The 14,761-nt window shown below is 50.9% G+C and overlaps 5 protein-coding genes across 5 annotated transcripts; 3 read left to right on the top strand and 2 right to left on the bottom strand.

The window, feature by feature from the left end:
• Window positions 1-38: 38 nt before the first annotated feature.
• On the top strand, window positions 39-1,998 carry ANOM_001514 (putative MFS transporter; the record flags this gene model as incomplete). The annotated part of the gene is made up of 6 exons (XM_015546771.1): window positions 39-198; window positions 256-312; window positions 365-494; window positions 562-760; window positions 841-1,254; window positions 1,321-1,998. The coding sequence occupies 6 exons, from the start codon at window positions 39-41 to the stop codon at window positions 1,996-1,998; spliced, it is 1,638 nt and encodes a 545-aa protein (XP_015411475.1).
• A 272-nt stretch (window positions 1,999-2,270) lies between these two features.
• ANOM_001513 (glycoside hydrolase family 5 protein) lies at window positions 2,271-3,713 on the bottom strand (the record flags this gene model as incomplete). The annotated part of the gene is made up of 5 exons (XM_015546770.1): window positions 2,271-2,335; window positions 2,391-2,757; window positions 2,810-3,082; window positions 3,151-3,333; window positions 3,387-3,713. 5 exons carry the CDS (start codon window positions 3,711-3,713, stop codon window positions 2,271-2,273), a joined length of 1,215 nt encoding a protein of 404 aa, XP_015411500.1.
• Window positions 3,714-5,625: 1,912 nt separating this feature from the next.
• ANOM_001512 (glycoside hydrolase family 55 protein) lies at window positions 5,626-8,105 on the top strand (the record flags this gene model as incomplete). The annotated part of the gene is made up of 2 exons (XM_015546769.1): window positions 5,626-6,423; window positions 6,474-8,105. The coding sequence occupies 2 exons, from the start codon at window positions 5,626-5,628 to the stop codon at window positions 8,103-8,105; spliced, it is 2,430 nt and encodes an 809-aa protein (XP_015411499.1).
• Window positions 8,106-10,793: 2,688 nt separating this feature from the next.
• ANOM_001511 (uncharacterized protein) lies at window positions 10,794-12,453 on the top strand (the record flags this gene model as incomplete). The annotated part of the gene is made up of 5 exons (XM_015546768.1): window positions 10,794-10,911; window positions 11,162-11,478; window positions 11,526-12,111; window positions 12,168-12,261; window positions 12,321-12,453. The coding sequence occupies 5 exons, from the start codon at window positions 10,794-10,796 to the stop codon at window positions 12,451-12,453; spliced, it is 1,248 nt and encodes a 415-aa protein (XP_015411502.1).
• A 205-nt stretch (window positions 12,454-12,658) lies between these two features.
• Window positions 12,659-14,610, bottom strand: ANOM_001510 (class I adenylate-forming enzyme family protein; the record flags this gene model as incomplete). The annotated part of the gene is made up of 4 exons (XM_015546767.1): window positions 12,659-13,089; window positions 13,141-13,265; window positions 13,320-13,408; window positions 13,471-14,610. 4 exons carry the CDS (start codon window positions 14,608-14,610, stop codon window positions 12,659-12,661), a joined length of 1,785 nt encoding a protein of 594 aa, XP_015411501.1.
• Between the last annotated feature and the right edge of the window lie 151 nt (window positions 14,611-14,761).

Here is a 14,761-nt window from a genome sequence, read left to right as displayed (position 1 = left end):
TAAAATTGGAGGCTTCTTCGGGACACTTTGTAGCCAACATGTCTCGGAATGACAAAGGTTCTGTTGGCCATGTGGAAGACATCGAGGCAGCCAACATTGGTGAAACGGAGACGCACAGGGCTACCAATGTGATGGGCACCGTGAAGTTGACCGAAGGCAGCATTGTGTACATTCCGGCGCCGACAGCCGATCCTCGCGGTATGTCGTCTCGATCCTTCTCATGCATTGCATTATCTGACTAGCTCAATGTTTCAGATCCGTTGAATTTGTCCATGCTTCGCAAGATAACGATCCTCGTCGTCATATCCATTTGTAGGCAGCTTACTTTGACGAGCATAAATTCAGACACACTAACTCCAAACAGTCTCATGCCTCGGTCTTGCTCTTGTGTCAGGATTCGGTGGCTTGCTAGGGTTTTACATTCCTGGATATGAAGCCGCGGGGGTAGATTATAATGGAATTACCTACTTGATGACCTACCCAACCCTGTTCATGTATGAGTCCAAGTCACCTCAGTGTACATCAGGGCCTCGTCCCACGTCTAACGTCTCTCTGTCACAGGGGAATTGGGAATTTGATTGGAATGCCCCTGGCTATTAGTGTTGGGCGTCGGATTGTGATGCTAGTCTCGACTGCTATTCTTGCCGTCGGCGCCATTTTGTGCGCAACAGAAAAGAGCTACGAGTGGCACTTTGGCGCCAGAATCCTAGTCGGTCTCGCGGCCGGCCAAAGTGAGTCGATTGTCCCCATGATCACACAGGTGAGTAATGGACCCTTTTCACTATTCCATCAAGTGACCTGACTAATGTCTTTCTTTGATGCTGTTGTGCACATGTGTAGGAGATATTCTTTCTTCACGAACGAAGCAAAGCCCTCATGGGTCAGCAGGCTATTCAAGTCAGCTTCACTACAGTGTGGGTCCTGTTCGCCGGCCCTATTGCCGAGGCCATCACTCCCCAATGGTGGTATGGTCTTGGTGCCGTATTAGCCGGTGCTCTATTTGTCGCTACTATCTTCCTGTTGCCGGAAACTAAATACGAGCGATCCATGTCAGCGTATCAAGAAGAGTCCTCGTCTGGTGATGAGATGGCCACGGAGAGCTCTACCGACGACAAACCAAAGCATGCAGAGACAGCTGCTTGCACGGAGCGCCCAGAGCTGGACTATATCAACTACGCCCCGCGCACATTCAAGTCGGACTTGCGTCTGTGGATCGGCAAGCCGGAGTGGATTAAGTTATGGGAGGTTCTCAAGGTATGTGTATCACCCACTATGCTAGCCCCTCTGGAATGTAGTAAGTAACCTTGACGTTGTGCACAGCAAACTGCAGAGCTTCTCCTCTTCCCCAACGTCCTTTGGGCGCTTCTCCTCAACGGCCTGGTCATTGGTGTCAACATAGCCATCGGCACCACATACAGCACGATCCTCTCCGCGCCTCCCTACAACTGGCCGAACAGCAGTGCGAGCTACATCAACTTTGGGCAGATCTTGGTGGCCGTTGTCGCGCTGCCTCTCCTCGGGCATGGCTCGGACTGGCTGGTCAAGTTCCGCGCAAAGCGGAATAACGGACTGCACGAGCCTGAAACGCGGCTTATTCCACTCATCATTCCGGCCATCGTGGGCACGTTTACAAGTTCTCTGTATGGTGTAGGAGCAGCCCATCCATATGACTATCACTGGTTTGTCTATGCCTGGGGTGTTGCGGCTTATTATTTCTGCTTCGTTGGTGTCAATATTGTCACCATCACGTACCTGCTGGATAGCTACCCGGCGCGTGCTGGCCCACTGCTGGTCATTATCTGTGCTTTCAGAGGTATCATTTCCTTCGGCACCAGTTATGGTACCGCTCCTTTTATTGCCCTACATGGCTACGATGGAACGTTCAATACCTTCGCCGCTCTCACGGGGTTCCTCGCTCTGGTCGGCGTCCCGATATTTGTCTGGGGAAAGCGCATTCGGGTTTTTACTGGGCGGTTTGCTAAGGACAAGACCGATTGAGCGTGGGGTTGGAAGAGTTGATACTCCGTTTGCTCCTTGATGTGAGCATTGCTATCTCCGTGCTCCCAGAATTGTGGTCATTACACTGCCATGTCTCTATAATTGTATTGTCGTTGTCCATTTGATATCAACCCTGGTAATATAATACATCTGGATGTATCCTAAGTTACGCACACTCCACAATCCCTACGTCTTAATATATTCAGATTAGCCTTGAAGTCAATCCCTGCCCCGGTTATATTCATCTCGATTGCACTCGAACCGTCCACGATCTAGCACGGATTCTGATCATACTGCGCATTCAAATCCTTGTTAATGATACCCGCGTCGACGGCCTCTGATCATTCCAGTTAGCACTGCCACCCTGCATAAACGGTAAGATAGGAACATACTCTGGTAATTCCACTGCTCCACATTGGGCAAGGCATCCGTCTTCCACGACCAAAAGACCCACCCATTAAGCGCTTCATACTGTCTCTGCTGCGCGGAGAACCACTTCGAGTACGACGACGCATGATCCCCGGTCATGGGCAGGAAGGCATCGCCAGTGTTATCAAACGCCAGACTCCACTCGCCGACCACCTTTGGACTAACACTGGACTTGCGATTATCACCACATGCATCCGTAATCATCTCGTCTATTGTCGCGGCGTTGCGAACAAGGTAGATCTCATAGTTGTGGTCGTCAAACAGGAGCTTTTCCTTCTGAGTGCCGTTGAGAGAGCGTGTAGGGTTACCGCCCGAATCCCATTTGTCGTCCTGTGTACTACATTAATATTCCCGTGAGATAGGTGGATAGGACAGAACATACCATGACAGTAACGTGCAACGCATCGGCATCCGAAACACCGAGGTCCGACTCTTTCGCGCGGATACGATCGATCGCCGACGGATAGAAATGCTCGACCATCCAGTTTGTGTCAGCGTTCTCTGTGTTCTGGAGCGGCTCATTGACGAGTTCCAGGGCCCCGACATTTTTGAATGCGGAGCGGTTGCTGTTGACTTTCTCGATGATCCATTCGTAGAACTTGTATGCTCGTTCGGCGTTTTCGTCGCTTTGGTAGAATTGTGGCGGATCCACGTACTACGTGCAAGTCAGGGTACACTCAAGTGGGATGTCTAGATTAAAGTGAAGTTATCTGGAAACCCTACCCGACCGGTAAAGGGCTGGTTGGGCTGCTGAGCGCCCGGCAGTCCGTGGAGATCAATAATGATGTACATGTCGGCATCGGATGCCCATTGGCAGACGGTGGTGAGATCGTCGATTGAGCTGTTGCGTGGGTAGTACTCATTGTCATTGATTAGGTCTTCGTACATCCAGAAGCCGACGGGGATCTGGAGACTGTGTTAGACAGTGAGGACGTATTTTGATGGCTTTTATCACATACCCGGATGGTGTTGAGACCGTATGAGACCATCCGAGTGATATCATCCTTGGTGATCCACGTCTGCCAATGTTTCTTAAAGGCTGCATTGGCTGCGTCCTGTCCGATGCCTTGCACACAATCCCATTCGCTCTTGTAGTCGCTGCAACCCATACTTGACCATTCAGTACTGGCCATCCATGGCTCCATGACGAAATGGGACCCCAGATTGACACCGCGGATTTTGGAAGTACTGGTGAAGCCGGAGAGGCTCCGACCCTCGTCGGTGGGAAGCCAGGCTAGGGTTAGAGGGGCACTGCCCAAAAAAGCGGCCAATACGTGGAGTTTCATTTTGACTGGAGAACGATGCTGGGCAAGTTACCCTAGAAGGTAGGAGAGAGAACCCAGGAAGTGTTTTAGATATTATATGCTGCACGATCTTATCTGCCTGCATTGTTGAGACCCCTGGCACTGACTCGTGCATTAAAATCAGCATGGGCATTGGCTCGCTTCAATAGCGTGCATGCAAGGGTTGTTTACAATAGTACCGCAGGCGCGTGTCGATCATTCCCCAATTTCGGGAAATGAGGGTGAGAAATCTCACGGCAGTTCATATTATGGTGACATCGTCTGGTGAGAATTGCATTGGCCCCATTCCTGAAACATACTATTTTTATAGTCGGAAATGGGGCCGATTGCTGCTTAGATCCACGGGGATATGGAGTTCAGATCTGAGTTGCATAGATTCTGCAAGCGAGGCATCGGAATGTTGTACTGGATTTCTGTTTTCTTTATCGCTCTTTGGTGTTGAGACCATAATAACATCTTTTGTAATTTATTCACCTACATCACTCTACCATTGAATGCAATCCATAACTCAAGTGCGCCGTTCTGCTTGACAGGTTCTGGCATCTGAGATAGAAAAGGTAGGACCGTCCAAAGATCGACCCAGCCAAGAGATGATAAACGTTACGTCCGCTTGGTTCTTGTACATCATGATCTTCAAATAGCAAGGGACAATATCGCTAGGGCAGTGGGTTAGTGAGGGTCAAATAGGCTTTTGCAAACCATCATAACAGTAGTACAGGATGCTCGAGTGAAGTTGTCCAGGTGTCTATCATAAATGATTCCCGATGTTTCTGCAGGGACGTTTTCTACTTTGTTATATATATATAAACTAGCAGACCAACGATTTTAACGGAACCACACTCCTTTTAGTCCGGCAATGGAGCTCCTGTGGCGAAAGTCGATAGTGTGATCTATAGATTTGGCTAGATATATATAACTCGAGACTGTCCTTGCTATTGACAAATTCGGTTGAGTATCATCGAGCAATGTTACCTTCCAGACAGATGTGTGTGGGGGCAAGACAAGACAGAAAAAAAAAAAAAGAAAGAAAGAAAGAAAACGATAGAAAAGCAAAAAGAAACGGTAGACACCAAGCTTTCGCGCTCCGTGAGTTTATGATCTCTTTTGAGATTAAGGTAAGGTCTGACACGCAAGGTGAAACAGTGCTTCGGATCAAAATGGTCGATGTACATTTCCGTAGCAGACACCAGTTTCCCGAAAAGGTATTTGCCTGATGACACACAGTAGACCTAAACCAAACATGTCTGTATGTACAGACATACGCCGGAGAACGAAGTAACGGCCACTACCGAGGTAATCCAGGTGCTTGACTCTTCTTGGCTTGATCAGTGCCTCCCCTTCTGAGTGAAAAAGGGGCGATCAATAATTCAGACATCGCGTGGCTGCTGACGTCCCTGATTGGCCCATATGCTGAGCCCTAAAGTTGATCCTGCATCTGGCCAGATTCAATTGGGAAACTAGTGAGTCCCTTGAACAAGAAAAGGAAATTCGAGGTGACGATCCCACTTAGCGGATGGCCACCAGTTCCTGCAGCCATATAAGTGTATCAAAGTTGGGACTACTCCGTGCTGCAGAAGTTGTCGCAGACTCGCAGGCCCAAGCCGATCCACTTTCTGCTCCGTAGTGCTGCGAAGTACCTCAAGCTCAGGCACACTTTCCATCAGTCTAGACCTTACATGCTCGTGGCCCGGTAAATTCGGATATTGTCCCTTGGTCTGGTTCGCTCGCCGACGGCTGATATTGTGATAGCTCAGCTGCAGCGGGTCGTATATAGGAAACGCGATGGCCCGTTTCAGCTGCAGGCCAGTTTTCGTACTTGGGGATACTACACCCGTCCATTCTCTTACCTTTCTGTTGTTTCATTCGTAGCCAAACTATTCATTCCTTTCCGAGGATGCGTGACTTCCTCTCTCTCTTAGGGTTGGCCAGTATGGTGGCCTCGTCGTCCGCTGCCGTCATTCCTTCAACGTTCGCAGCAATATCGTCGACCATTGCTCAAGTGTCTCATTTAACATGGACCGATGCGATCTCCGTGGAAATCCAAAATGGCTTTGGCAGTGTAGTTGTCGCAGCCAGCGAAACATGCACAGGCCCGATCAAAAGCTCCCCTACAAGCTACTGGCTCGCGGATCAAGACCACAGCGGAAATTCTGGTGGTTATGCCCCCTACGTGAACAATACAAATTACCCTGTGTGGCGTAATGTCCTGGATTACGGTGCCAGCAATGATGGGTCCGGTAATCAGACATTCAAGTTGCAAAACGCCATCAACGATAACGGCTCGGGCGGCAGTCGTAAAAGCAGCGGCGTCACTCGTTATCCGGCCGAGGTCTTCCTTCCCGGGGGAACCTATCAGTTGGGTAGCACACTGGAACTACGCGTGGGCACCATCATTACAGGAGACCCGCTAAATCCTCCGGTGCTCAAGGCTGCGCCGAATTTCAAAGGTGATACTCTGGTCATGGGGTATGATTCGGGCAATGGAAATCCGGAAACCAGCTTCATGACCCTGATGAGAAATGTAGTGCTGGACACCACGGCTCTCAGTGCGGACACAAAGATCACAGCGCTGCAGTGGGGTGTAGCACAAGGCTCCGGCTTGACCAATGTCCAGATTGAAATGCCGACCAGCTCTACGGGCCACACCGGCATATACATCCAGGCTGGTTCGACCATTGCCGTTACCGATGTGGTATGTTTGCAGACGGTACGTTCGAGTCGGGCCAATGCTAACTGAAGTAGCAAATCATTGGCGGTGCTGTAGGTATCAAGAACTCTAATCAACAGGTCAACTTCAAGAATATTTCATTCAAATACTGCACGACGGCGTTCGAAGCAGCTGGTGGCCACACGGTGCTACTACAACAGGCGACATTTGACACCTGTGGCACCGGCATCAACATGACTACCAACAGTCTGGGTAGTCTCGTGCTGCTCGACTCCTCCTCTATCAACTCTGGGCCGGTCGTTAGATTCCACGACTCGTCCAATGACAGCGGCAATCGCAATAGCCAGATCCTTATCGAAAACCTGTCGCATGAGAACAGCAATCCCATCGCGGTCGATAGCAAAGGCAATGTCAAACTGGGTGCTGTCTCGCATGTCGACACCTGGGTCTGGGGAAACGTCACTCCGGGCCAGTACCAGAGCGGAACCGGTTTTAGTACCTTGCGTCCGGGCGTGCTGCTTGCAAATAACAAGTACTTCACAAAGGTGCAGCCCACCTACGCCGAATATAGCAGTGACCAGATTGTCAATGTAAAGGCTGCTAAAGACTACACCGTCAAGGGTGACGGCTCCACGGATGATAGCGCGGCGTTGAACGCTATTTTGGCGGACAATGCAGCAAACTGTAAGATTACATACTTTCCATACGGCGTATACCTCGTCAAGGATACGCTCGTCATTCCGAAGGGCTCTCGTATCGTGGGCGAGGCCTGGGCAGTGATTACGGGCGCGGGAGACGCGTTCAAAAACGCCGCCAATCCGAAGCCGGTCGTGCAGATCGGACAAGAGGGGGATGTGGGTGTGGCTGAAATTCAAAATATGAGATTCAGTGTCGCCGAGATTCTTCCGGGCGCGAAGATTCTCGAGATAAACATGGCAGGCAGTGCACCCGGCGATGTGGCATTATGGAACACTATCGCCACCGTAGGAGGTACTGCGGAGACCACCATTGCCAACAGCTGCACCGACCAGGATATGTCCCGATGCATGGCGGCATTCATGGTCCTCCATCTCACAAAGACATCGTCCGCGTACATTGAGAATTTCTGGGGCTGGACGGCTGATCATAACCTTGACGGTGGGCCGATCACGATTATCTCCACGGGCCGTGGTATTCTGGTCGAGGCCACCCAGGGAACCTGGCTTACTGGGACCGGGTCTGAGCATCACTGGCTGTATAACTACAACCTCCATAACGCACAGAATGTCTACGCAGGTCTTCTCCAGTCGGAGTCCCCATATATGCAAGGAGACGGAGCCACACAGACTGCTCCCGCTCCATGGACCGCTGCATCCGAGTTTGGTGACCCCGACTTCTCCTGGTGCGGCGAAGACGATCAGAAGTGCCGTACCTCGCTGGCAACTAACGTGGATGGCGGGTCGGATATTCTTCTGTACAACTCAGCCGCATGGGCGTTCTTCAACGGGCCCTGGGATGGAACCTACAGCCATCAGTGCAACGGCTCGTGTCAAACGAACATGATGCGCGTGGCAAACTCCCCAAGCAACCTCGTGTGGTATTCTATCAGCACCCGCAAGACGGACGTCATGGTCCTGGACGAGCAATCGAATCCGATCGAGTACAATCATCCGGGTGGATGGGAGGCGATTATTCAGGCGTACCGGCAATTTGCTGCGGCACAGTAGCTGCTATGCATCGTACATAGATAGAGAAAACTTTTTGTCCAGTGTAATTAAAAGTGATGATTGTTTGGAGATTCTTTGTCGGGGAATGTTCTGGTGGGAGAGCAGATGCACCACAGCACGTGCTCTCTGCCAGATTATGTACACAAATGGCCTAGGCTGAGTCAGGATGTGCAGCCTGCAGGAATGCCCAACGTGACCTGGGATGATCTCATCACGGGTTGTTACGTGTCGTTTCTCTCGCCTGTATAAATATCGCGCACCCTCCATACCGCCCGCCCTTATCCACTTTGCTAAAATTCTGTTTTTGTCTCCCCCGCTACCACCAGCTTTCTTCTTTCCTTACCTTCCACCCAAAAAACCAACAATCCAAAGTACTATCGTACTTCATCACAAAACTTCACCATGTCGAAAGTTTACGTCGGGTCAGTTCTTGAATTCAGAAAAATTATTGAAAAAATAAAATTAAGATGAAAAATTCTTAATCAAAAAATCACATGTGGAATGTTGTCTTACTTATTGAATTCCAAATCAAAAGAAACCTTTCCTGGAACACCACTGATGAGACTCTCCGTGGCGCATTCCAAGACTTCGGCGCTATCACTGACGCTGTAAGTTGGCCTTTGCGATCCTTTCACTGACTCTTCCTGCTCTTTCGCGCTGTTGTGAAGTCCCTTGCCGCTAAGTCCATGTTATTAGATCGTCATGAGAGATCGCGAAACCGGCCGCAGCAGAGGATTCGGCTTCGTCACCTTCGGTACTCCCGAGGAAGCTGAGGCTGCCATTGCTGGGCTCCACGACCAAGAGTAAGCCTTGCATTTCAGCCTTGTCATGGCCTTGAATCGTCTAATCGGATTGTGTGATCTAGGCTCGATGGTCGCCGTGTCAAGGTCAACCTGGCCAACGCTAGACCTGCCGGCGGCAACCGCGGTTTCGGTGGTGGCTACCAGCAGGGCGGCGGCAGCTACCAGGGCGGCGGCTACCAGGGCTACCAGGGTGGCGGCTACCAGGGTGGCTACTAAGCGCAGTTCCCTATATACGTCGAATACCTAGTTGCATGCAGTCACGACTTGATATGATTACTGTGGCGGATGACCATCACCGACCGAGGATAATTGTTGAAGGGAATGAATGGTGGAAAATTGTGTCTTGACATGAATGGACCCAGATATCCAAAGCCACATAGTGGCTGATGCCGGAAACCGGCTATGACAATACCAATAACTAGCTTCACGTTGCGTATTATACCCATGAATAATAGGAAATCCATCACATGTACCCTTGTACGGGCGCATGTATCACTTACCCATTGCCGTGTACTGGTTCAGGTCCTGAGGCCTCGAGGTGGTTACTTTGTGTTGATCACCATGCTTCTGGCTACGATCTAGCGAACTTCTAGGCGCCGTAGAGGATGTAGCCGATAGTCCTGTGGTACCGAGTGACCTTTCTTGCACCGTTCTATCCACGGTAGCAATCTGCACGAGAAACCAAACCCTTTCCTACAGATGGTCAGCCCGCAACCGAAAGCACGTAAGCGGACAGCGCTGACCTACCTGTAGTTGACATATTTATATTTCCATTTCAAAAGGCTTACTCGATTTTGATAGAACTAGATGACCCGCGCTAAGTCTTCATTATGAATCAACATAGACCTCTAAACGAAACTCATAGCCACAATGGGCTACCGTTCACCTGCAGCTTTTCTTCGTCTTCCTTCCCCCTGACATGGACAATAATGACCTGTACATCTGACCTTCGGCTTTGGTGGCTCAAGTATGCACGCAAGCTCATGCACCGCCGGCTGCTGGGGTCAGTGTCAAGGTGGTGTAACCATATATTGGAGCGTTTTTAAGGATCTCACAATTTCCAGGCACGCGTCTAGGCATTCGGGTGGCTCATATGGAAGACGAGGGCGCTAACCTAGACGGTATAGGCCAAATGCCGAGAGGACATTCGAATTGTGCGTGTCCAGTGAGGCGCCGCTTCGTGCAACTGAGTAACGAGACCCATATCTCGTCTTCTCTTTGTCTGTCTGGGACTATCAACGGTGCTGTCGATCCCGTTGTTTCACGATCCGCCCTTTAATCTCTTTTGACTCCACGTGTATGGATCATTCCACTCCCGTAGTATACGTGGTGGCTGTGACTACCATAATTGCATGATGCAAGAGATCTTCCTACTATCGGTGATGTTAGAACCTGGATGTCGATTGACAATAATGCTGACTGTCTGGTCAATAGTCTCACGAGCATATTTGCCATTCGTGGTAATACCAGGAGTCACCGGGCCGATAGCGACACGAGACACTTGATACCTTTGCTCAATCGCAAAATCCAGGCTAAATAGGTCGCCTCGATTGTGTGCTACCGCACCAGCTGGATGCTCGTACGGCCTCATCAGCAGCCCGAAATGAAGGGGTGACAATATACGGCTAGTGGTACAGAACATGTTCTGCCGCGGGGGTTTATAGACTAGAGCGCGTCAAAGTATATTAGTCGCTGTCTACCCCAGCCCTGAATTCTCTCCCCCAAGCCCTTTGATAGTCTGCGACTTCGGGGAAAACATTCACTTCTTGCATTCTTTGAAGAGACCATTCTTCGGCCATGCCGTTCCTTCTACAATGTTTGATCACTTTCTTTGCACTCCAGGGGGTACTAGAGGTTGCTGGCAACCCCATGATACATAATCTCCATGGCAAAGCCCTGCGTCATCGACTTCACTTTGGTCGCTCTATCGGCCGCAGTGTGGCTGAGTGCGGTGCAGACGCTGCTCCACCAGGTGCTTCCTGCCCTGGCAATGCCTGCTGCTCGTATGTGCAGAAGTTTGTCCTTGCTATGCATATGATTAATCCTAGGGACATAGTAAATGGGGTTTCTGCGGTACCACTAGTGAGTACTGTGGCACAGGATGCCAATCAAATTGCGCTCCGCCAATGGATACATCAGGTCATCAGCCGAGTACTTCTCAGCGTGGCCAACAGCAAACCACACCGATCCCTAGATCCTCAAGCGAAGGGTCATGCAAAAAGTCAAGCTCCCTGCTGATTTCCCAACCGACAGTACAGCCGACAACCGTGCCCAGTACGTCGCTGAGTACTCCCCCAATCGCCCAACCAACACCGGGCAACCCAGGAGACAGCACCGGTAAGGTCATCGCGGGTTACTGGCAGGGATGGAATATGGGCAAGGCCTGTGCCACCATGAAGCCGGAGGAGATCCCTGTAGAATCGCTCACGCATCTCATCTTCTCATTTGGATTTGTCGCGCCGGATACCTATAAAGTCCTGCCCATGCCGGATACCGAAGAAGATTTGTTTAACCAGGTCACGGGTGTCAAAAAGAAGAACCCCAACCTGAAGGTTCTCGTGGCTCTTGGGGTAGGGTCCCCTTTGAACGTCCATGCTCCCTGCTGACAATCTTCTAGGGCTGGACACATACTGACCCCGGCCCATACCGCGAGGTATTCACTACCATGGTATCCTCGCCTGCCAATCGCCAAGCGTTCATCACGAACCTGCTTAGCTTTCTGACTCAATACAACTTCGATGGTGTGGACCTCGATTGGGAATACCCTGGTGCCGAGGAGAGAGGTGGCCGCCCAACCGACAAAGAGAATTTCGCGAAGCTTTTGCAGGAGATGCGACATGTGTTCCAAAGCAAATACGTTATGACGTTCGCGGCACCACTGGCCTCTTATTACCTGCAGAACTATGATCTCAAGGTAGCCTCTGAGGCTGTTGATTGGATTAACGTCATGGCATATGATATCCACGGTACATGGGAGAGCGACAAAAAGGCCGCCGGGCATACGAACTTGACCGACGTCAACAAAGGGGTCGAAAATTACCTCAAGGCTGGTGTAGCACCAAATAAACTTGTCTTGGGGACCGCCTTCTACGGTCGCAGCGTAAAAATGGCCAGTGGCAGTTGCACGCAACCTGGTTGTACATTTACCGGTCCGGGGGCTGAGGGGCGATGCGTCAAGACTGCAGGCTATTTGTCTCACACGGGTATGTGATAATATTTGACTGCGGGTTCACCATTCTAACGATGCTACCTGGAACAGAGATCAATGATGTGATATCTGGCGGTGCAAAGCCGGTGTTTGACCAGGCTGGCTCTGTCCAGCACCTAACATGGGGCGGGGACAATTGGGTCTCGTGAGTCATTCCATTCCTTTGCTGGGATTTTGATTAATGTTCTGGTCTTGATGCTCTAGATACGATGATCCCTTGACAATTAAGATTAAGGTTGACTACGCCAGCAGGAAAGGACTACGAGGGGTCATGGCATGGGCCATAGATATGGACGACGAGCAAAGGAGCATGACTAAAGCGTTGTCGGGTCGTTGATATTTCATTCAAACCTAGTCTTCTCCTTTCTTTCTTCCTACTTTGGTCGGAGTCAAGCGTTATATCACCAGGTGTGCTGTCTCGCGGTTATATTTGGCTGGGCTATCCTTTCCATGGGTGCGAATGAGCTACTGAGCAGTTGCTGTCACTCTATGCTATCTATATTTCGATCTCTATTTGCATACTACAATACCAGTAGCTATTCTCATTTGGCCTGAATTCCTGCCCAGTCAAATGGCCGGTTGCCGATGTCTGGTTCCTGAGTCGAAAGGCCATGCACCTGGACCCGACCGCTGTCGAGTTCTTCTTGACTGAAGAAGATATCTCGGATCTTTCGCTTGATGAATTTTCCCGACAGCGTCATAGGCAGCGCTTGATTCTTCCTAACCACTCGTAGGACCGTTGGCAACTTGTATGCATTCATCCGTCTCTCGAGTGCCAACCACCTGCGTACTGATGGGAGATCTAGGCTAGTCTTGTCGGAATCATCACCACCTATGACCACGAGCGCAGCAACGAGCTGGCCGGCAGAGGTATCCTGGATGCCAAAGACGATCGCCTCTGATACAAGTGGGTGTTTAGCCAGCTCGCTTTCGACTTCCGGTGCCAGGACCTTCCACCCGGAAAATCGAATAACTACAACTGTCAATCCATGGACAACGCATATAACAATAAAGCCTCACTTACTGTCCTGAGACGCCCGGCCAAAGACGTAGACCAAGTCCCCCTCCAGCTTACCCATATCTCCGGTTCTCCAGTATCCGTCGGCATCGAAAACATCGTTCATTACCGTTGGATTTTCCGATATATACCTTCGATGTGGGGTGTCAGTCAATTTGAAATCTGGATAGGATCGATTCTGTCACCTTTTGAATACGGGGGGAGTTTTGAGGCATATCTCGCCGGCCTCGTTGATTTTCATGTCAACATGGCTACAGATCCGACCACAGCAGTCCTAATTTCTTAGGGTCAGCCAAACTAACCTCGACATAACGCTCCAAGGACGTATCATCTTACCACCGGGAGAACCGCATTCGAGTCCCAGTCAGCAGCAGCGATGAACATCAAAACCTCCGACATCCCATATGCCACCATCAACGGCCTCCCGCCGCGCAGCTCCATCCACTCATCCCTTAATTCCGGCGTCACCCTCGCACCCCCCGAGGCGATCACTCGCGTTCCCCTCAGGCCCTGAAGAATACGGTCATACCTCCCAGGTGGGCCTTCCCTCCGAATCGCCTCTAGCTTCGCACCGACGGCTTGAAGCCCCGACGGAACCATGAACACAACTGTTAGGCCATCCTCCGGCCCGGCCTTCTCTTCCCACCGTTCTAACAGCCAATCTGGACTAAACACGGAGCTACAAAATTCAAGACAGGCGCCAGCCAGAATAGTATGAAAGAGGAATAGCCACCCAGCTGCCCAGTGAACCGGAGAATAATGTGCCCAGGTGTCACTTGGGCCCAAGCTGAACAATTCAATGCTGGTAACATAGGCTGTTTCGGCTCCTCGTCGCGTATGAAGTACCCCCTTGGGGGTACCGGTAGTTCCGGACGTGTAGAGAAGCACAAAGCCCTTGCCCGCGTCGATCAGGGGCTCTCCTTCCGGCTGCAATGCGAAGTCAAGAGTGTCCGGCCTAACTGAGTCTGTCACGTTGACATTGAGGGCTGGAATGCCGGTGAGGTCGGAGATGGCCTCGGCTTTGCTCTTCGTCGTCGGCACCGTGATTATTAGTACCGCGTTGCATAGCCCTAAGAAGTATTTCCCTTCGTCGGGGTGGAGTGCCGGTGCTAATGGATTCACATAAGTAGTCAGAATGACACCACTAGATGGGGAATTTGAAGGAGATAGCTTACACAGCGGAACAATGACAGCACCGATACTGTACAGGGCGAAGGCCAGTACGGCAAATTCATGGCCTGGACCAACTAGAACCCCTACGAAAACATCGGTATCCGCGCTCCTGAGGCGGGCTTGGACCTCTGGCTCAAGCGAATCGAGGATCCGCTCCCGAGTGACCAGTACATCGTTCAAGAACTCTTCCACGGTAGTTTCATATCCGTCGGCCAGATCTCGGATGATGGTTTTGGTAGGGTGCTTCTTCCACACCTGGAAGAGGAGGGTGAGGAGCGGTTCCCGGGGAACTTGCAGTGACATTTTTTTTCAGTCCTCTGGAGATGGGAGGGAGAAAGGGCCAGGTGAACGGGTTTTGTTTCTTTCATGCAGACTCCATGTGATTGTGGCGGGGTTGAATGTAACGCCGCGTCTTTAGCGCTTTGCATGTTCTCATGCATCACATCACGATCAT

Source organism: Aspergillus nomiae, assembly GCF_001204775.2.
Source record: "Aspergillus nomiae NRRL 13137 chromosome Unknown contig00012, whole genome shotgun sequence".
NCBI lineage: Eukaryota > Fungi > Ascomycota > Eurotiomycetes > Eurotiales > Aspergillaceae > Aspergillus > Aspergillus nomiae.
The sequence above is the reverse complement of the archived record's forward strand: the minus strand, read 5'-3'. Positions and strand labels throughout refer to the sequence as shown.